The sequence below is a fragment of the Artibeus jamaicensis genome, unplaced genomic scaffold (genome assembly GCF_021234435.1).
Source record: "Artibeus jamaicensis isolate MK-2021 breed Jamaican fruit bat unplaced genomic scaffold, CSHL_Jam_final contig_456, whole genome shotgun sequence".
Lineage (NCBI taxonomy): Eukaryota > Metazoa > Chordata > Mammalia > Chiroptera > Phyllostomidae > Artibeus > Artibeus jamaicensis.
In genome coordinates this window covers 605,341-611,905 of record NW_026521839.1, presented here as the reverse complement: position 1 = coordinate 611,905, position 6,565 = coordinate 605,341, and the positions used below count along the sequence as shown (strand labels likewise).

General features: G+C 40.0%; 1 protein-coding gene across 2 annotated transcripts in view; it reads left to right on the top strand.

The window, feature by feature from the left end:
* Positions 1-3,021: 3,021 nt before the first annotated feature.
* The window catches only part of RBM27 (RNA binding motif protein 27), an 83,079-nt gene continuing 79,535 nt past the window's right edge, over positions 3,022-6,565 (top strand). For both annotated transcript variants that reach the window (XM_037163339.2, XM_037163338.2), the window contains exon 1: positions 3,022-3,272. In XM_037163339.2, the coding sequence (XP_037019234.2) occupies positions 3,214-3,272 (59 nt within the window). In that variant the 5' untranslated portion in view covers positions 3,022-3,213. The remainder of the gene's footprint in view (positions 3,273-6,565) is intronic.

The window sequence follows — 6,565 nt, the reverse complement described above, 5'->3', positions numbered from 1 at the left end:
GACCATCTTCTTGTCACTCTCTTTTTAATGCCCCATATTAATAATCCCTGTGTTCTTAAATACATTGGTATCTCTTTCTCCCTCCTCTGTGAAGATAAACTGAGAAAAAGTCAAGCTTTGTTAAGTATCCACCTTAATTAAGGAAAGCAAATTTATTAAATATCAGTCCTTCTCTCTATTAATCAAGAATACTGCCAAAGAGATGGTGAAGGGCTCATTAGATATTTTTAATGACTTTTGAATGAACCACATATTTCATATTTCATTGTTTGGTAATGACATAGTTAAATGAAGGTTGTAGGTGTGGGCTTTGGAGTCAAATACACACAGTCAAAGCTGGGTCTTCGCACAGATTGGCTTGATCTTCCTGAGATGCAGTGCTCTTTCTGTAAATATTGTTTACTACCCAGGGGTACTGTGAGGATGAAAGGCAATATAATACACTGAAATATTTAGCATAGGGCATGTGCTCAACAACTGTGGCTATGATTATTATTTCTGATGCCTGACTATTAGACCATCAGAAATCCGAGTTTCCAGAAGGCAGTGGATGAATATAACTTTTCAAACTTTTGTCTCTGCCCCAGCCCAGAGCACAGAAACTGGCACATGGTAACCAGCATTCAATATCAGAGTGTTGAATTAATATGTATATGTATACATTGCATGCGGGAGAGCTCAATAACTGCATGGCTGAAATCAATGCCTCATTCAGTCACAAACTGTGAGTGAGTCAATTCTGTGCATAGGACGGATGTTACCGAATAAAGTATATGGATAATTCCGGGGCATGGTCATTGACCAAATCTAAATCAGCTATTTAGCAAATGAAGTGAGTCAGGCATGGGAGTAGGATTGACTATATTGTACCCTACCAGCCCCCTTCTGGAGAAACAACTTTTCTACAGATGCTACTTTTTCAAGATACAGTTTGGGATTCAATATCTACATTCAAAGCACTAGTCCTAATATGTATATAATGTATTCAATCTAGAAAAGTAATATAATAGCATCATAATTTGGAAAATAAAGGAAAGAAAAAAGATTATCAGGGTCCCCAAATCCCAATATTACTTCTGTAACCATGTCTGTTCTACTCCCTGTAAGATGCTTGGTTAAATGATATCCTTGGACATCACTAGGAAACCAGTGTTGCTGCACCCTCATCTCTGAAATAAGGCCATGAAAAATCTGTTCTATAAATACATCTGAAAAGTACTGTACTTTGAAATTATTGCGGGAGAGTGGTTTATCGTGATAAAGGCAATTTCAGGTCTATTATACTATCAAGTTCCAGTCTAGCTTTAGGCCTAATTAAGTCACTTTTACCTCCCTCTTTTAACTTTGTATAACACTTTATCTCCTTAGGGAAAATAAGTAAAGGAACAATGTTGATAGGTATAAAGAAAGAAGGGGAGGAGGAGAGAGGGAAAAAGAGACAGCAGTTGGGTGTGAGAAAGATCTGGGCTTGTTCTCAGAAAATCTGAATGCTCCTCAGCTCCATTTGCAGACATGTGTGATTCTGGGTTAACTACTCAGTCTCTTTGTGCTTTTTTGTTCATTTGCACAGTTGGAGAGAGAGGTCAATAAAGGTGGTTTATTAGATGATTTCTAGGTGCATTTTGCTTTTATTAGTTTATGTAAGGGGGACACGAACTGAAGTCAGCAGGGCAAACTGTGTGCCCCCTGTTTCTGTGAAGTAACCATGGCTTTTATACTTTAAGTGGTTGAAGGAGATCAAGACAATAAGATGTCATGTGGAAATTATGTAAAATTGACATATTCATGTAAGTTTTACTAGAAGTCAGCCACAATAATTCGTTTACATATTATCTGTGGCTTGTTTCATGCCTAGAGCACAGAGCTGAGTAGTGCTAGAGACCTGATGGCCCACAAAACCAAAAATATTTACTATCTAGCACTTTTCAGAAAAGTTCACCTACACCTGCTCAATGTGCATATAGTATACCTGCTTATTTTGGGTTGACTCATCTATTTTGTATGATATGTGCGCTCATCAGGTATTTTTCAAAATATTATTATAATGCATAATCCCATAAACTGCTCAGCTTCCTAAGAAGAGGGACTCTGTTTTGTTCACAATTAGAACCCTAATGCCTTACTCACAGTGCAGGCATATAGCAGGTGCTCAATGTTCATTGTTGAATAAACATTTTAACACCAGTGCCAAGCCGATTTCAAAACTCCAAAAGGAATTTCTCATCTAGTACAAACTAAGTTGCCTATTTTGGTAAGAGAGATCTAAAAACAGTATTTTAAAAACTTTTTTGCTGACCAAAATTCTCCCTGCATAAAATCCCCACTGAATTTTAGATATGCTATGAAAAGAGAATTTAAAAAATAAATTGGAATAGTTTTCCTGCCTAAATAAAGCATACGTGAAAAATACTTGGTAAGGTTTAAATGGCCTCAGCTCTTTACATCCGCGTGCCACGTTTTAAAAATGAGGATTATTGGAATCCAAGGCATGGTTGTCGGAAGCACTCTGCGTTTTTAAGCAGAGCGGCAAAAAAAAAAAAAAAAAAAAAAACCACCCCAAAACACAAGCCATGTGCGCTGATCAAAGTGAGTGTGTAAAGAACAAGATAAAATTTTGCATTCCTTGCAAAGTGAACATGTTGCATGTTGTGTTTCAGATTTATTACAGTTGAGTCATTTCGGGACACTAGTGTGTTTCCAGAAGAAAAGAGAGAAAGAAATCAAACTGAGGGACTTCTCCCAGGCACTAGCAACAGCGGACACCAGTATTCCAAGGCGGGTGGTGGCATGGTCAAAAAAAGGCGCCGCGGCCCCTTTAAGAGGTAGAGCACCTTCTCCAAGATACCATCTTGCACCAAGAGTTCACGTAAGCTCTCCACCTACCTTGCTATATCCCTCCCTGACTGGGCAAGACTGATCGGCGGGGAGAACGAGCCTTCTCATTGGGCTTGCATACGCAGCCTTCTCTCTTCTATTGGCTCTTACGCCCGCCACTCGGCGCTATGTCCCGCCCTCCTAAGCCGTTGGGCTCGGTTGAGTGAGGGCTCTGGGGTTAGTTCCTGTTAGGCCCGGGCCAGCGGAGTAGGTTGAAGTCTCGTAAGATGCCCGGTGGGCTGGGGCACCGGGAGCTGTGAAGAAGGCGTGAGGAGGCGACAAGGGAAGACCTCGGCAGGCCCGAACGAGAGCGGCGGCCGAGCCCGCCTTCCCTGCACCATGCTCATAGAGGATGTGGATGCCCTCAAGTCCTGGCTGGCCAAGTTACTGGAGCCGATGTGAGTGAGCCCAGCTCGGCCGGGGCCGGCGAACGTGGGGCGTTGGGGGCCCGCGGGGCGGGGGTGGGGTGGGGGAAAGCGGCGTGAAGGAGGGCGCCGCGGAGGGGCCGTGGTCTGGAGGTCCCAGCGTCGTCTTCCCTGTAGTACTATCACCATTATGGGGGGGAGGGGAGGGAGAGCTAGGGGCACACAGACCGTGTGGCTGTGGGGGCGGGGGGTGTGTGGAGGGCTTTTTAAGTATAAATCTTGTGGTGCTAGGAGGGGTGACAGGAATAGTGAGGTAGTAGAAAATATTGCTGTTTGAGAACTGCGAGCGATATCAGGGCTATCGAGGGGGTTTAAAATGTGAGTATTGGGATCTGGAAGGGAATAGAAGGATATTGAAGGCTTTACAAACAACGTTCCGGCACTAAAAGATCTAGAAGCGAAGAGAGTATCAGGGCCTCTCAAACCCTGAGGGCCGGTAGGGTTGGTAGGAACATTGAGGACTACATAAGCTCCGAGTTGAGGAATATTAAGGTATTTGAAAAATATGGGGTAGTTGAAAGGGAAATATAGACTGCGAAATATGTTAGGAATTATTGGAAAACTGGCAAGGATTTTAAGGGATGTAGAAGTATTGAGTTGATAGTACTAGGAGAACTGGTGACTTTTAAATACTATTTGGGGTTGGGGAAAAATTTGGATTTTGATATGTTCCATTGGGAGTTGTAAGGGCTACCTTGGTATCTAATAACAAATAATATTGGAGGAAAGACCGAAAGGGGTATACCTGCAGCATGTCAGGATTTTTAGATAAGGTGAAAAGGATAAGAGTTTTGTAAATATTGGAAGACCGAGAGGGCAACTGGAGATGTTGAGTAGGATTATTGTTGAGGTGCTGAAAAGAATGAGGAGCTTGTTTCAAGATATTTTGGTTAGTATTAGGGACCCATGAAAGGGAGAGCAGAGGTATCAACTCTTCTTTGTTTTGTAACCATTATAAAGGGGTGGGAGTGTATGTTTGGGACACGAACGTGTCTGTAGATGGTCTGTGGAGCACATCTCTTAGAGGGAAGGCTGGAGATTGGGTTGGAGAGAGGTGATAATCCTCTTGGGGAAGAAGGAAAGGGAAAGGGCAGTTTCCTGCCCCCTCCTGTGTGCTGCTTATCTTTCTGTTGGAGCTGGGGGCTTTCTTGCTTCAAGAAAAGGGGTAGAGGAAGAGATGAGCAGGCTTTGATTCATTAAATCAGATCACTTTAGTGGAAAAACGGGGTTTTTCAGAGGTGGAAGTGAGGGGTAGTAGAGGGGTGTGGAGGTAGGGTGAAGTTGGGGCTGTTGAGAAAGCTACTTCCTTTATTTTTTGGTCCTCCTGAGAAATCTTGTTAACGGATTTCTGTTTTGTTAACGCTAGTTTTTTGAGGTGGGATGGTGACACCTAGGCAAAGAGTCATTGGCAGTCCTCTCTGTCCTTTCAAAGGTAGGATGGGTAAGGGAGGCAGCATTAGGGGAATTCTGGTGTCTGAAATGGTGTTTGTATTCTGAGGATGAGGAGTATGTGACAAGAGCACAGGAAGAAAAAAGTGCATACTAGGGGCTGCTGAGTTTACTGTAGTGATGGTTTAAAGTGAAAGTGAATTGTTGACACACTTGAAGGTTTGTAAAAGAGATGAGCCTCTTGGATGTGCATCGCACTCTTTCTATAGTGAAAAGTTTTGGAACACGAAAATGAAGGTGGATTGTGTTGGAGGTGAGGAATAATGAAATCAGTCATATATGGAAAAGGTGGAAGAAAGAAAGAACTCTGTGTTTAAAAGTTCTTTACCTTTAATGTTATTTAACATTAAAAAAAAAACCCAAATCTTGGATCCTGCTTTTGTACACATGCTATTCATGTTGCCTTGTGTGTGTGTGTGTGTGACAGTTTTTCATACAAGTTCTGATTTTGTTTGTTGGTAGAGATCCTTTAAAAAGTATTGAATGTATATTTTATGTCTGGGTAGAAGATGACACATTTTAATATTATTGTTTGTTGCTTTTCTTTTTAAAGCTTCTCAAAATATTTTACTCTGGGTAGTGTTTTTTGTTTTTTCTTCCTTAATGTCAAAAGTTAGTTTGGGTAGGAACTTAAATCTCCTGAAGGTCTTTTCACTCAGCTTTGTTGGCTCTATACATGTTTGTAGATATTCAGTCATTTTTGTGGGTAAAATTATCTTTCAAAATTATTATTTGAGTTTAGTTTCCCCATTTGTTCTGAGTTTATGTTCAACTGAAAGCATACATCATGCTTCTTTCCTTTCTGTTGTCTTTAATTTTTGTTACTTTTTTAGGATTAAAAATAATCTAGAATTACTAAAGTTAGACTTTACCAATATAGTGGCATTCATAGAGCTTGAAAATAAAAATACTTCTTTTTAACTCACATAAGTAATGGTTTGGGGTGGAAGTGTTAAGAAATAATAAATATAAATACAGATATTGCATACATTTTCATTTTTAGTATGTTGTCATGGGAGGTTATTTTTGTTTGTTTAGACATCCTAAATGTAATAAATGATATGCTGAAGAGGGTTGTACTTGTAAATTTAGTCTTTGCGTATTCCAGATTAAGGAAAATTTTCATGGCTGATTGACATGTTGCTACAACATAGCATTTCAGAGCACTTGTTAGACTTTCAGATAGATGTAGTTGGCAATGGATATATTGGAATCATATTGTGGTACATGATTACCCACTGCACTTTTTATTTAGCTTAATTTACAGTTAACTAAATTTATATATTTTTTTAACTTTAGGGGTTTTGGGGTGGGCTGGGATGGGAGTAAAAGACAGAATACTGTAGTTGAAAAATAATTAAATAAAAAAATTAAAAAAGAACTTTAGGGGTTTTTAAGCATGTTATATCTTATCATTGGTGAAACAAAGGCATGTAAGAAGGTTATTTCTAAACCAATCTAGTTTACATATGATTATTCCCTGTGGACAAGTTAGAAGTATTATGTGCTGTAAGAGTTCATCTTTTACCTTCCTCTCTTTTTGTAGATATGGGCATACCTATTATTTGTACTAGAGGAAAGACAGAAGTAGGGAGCTTGGGAGAAATGACTCCTTAACTGGTGGGAGAAAATCCAGTACCATTTTTATTGGCAATGTAGTAAAGGGGAAAGAAACCATCTTAGTTAAGAAGTTTCTATCTATTTTCCTACTGCTGCATAAAAAGACTGAACTCACAGATTTTTGGGGGGTTCTTATTTTCCTCATTTTCAAAATATTCTAGAGGTCCTGGCTGGGTAGCTAAGTTATTTAGAGTGTC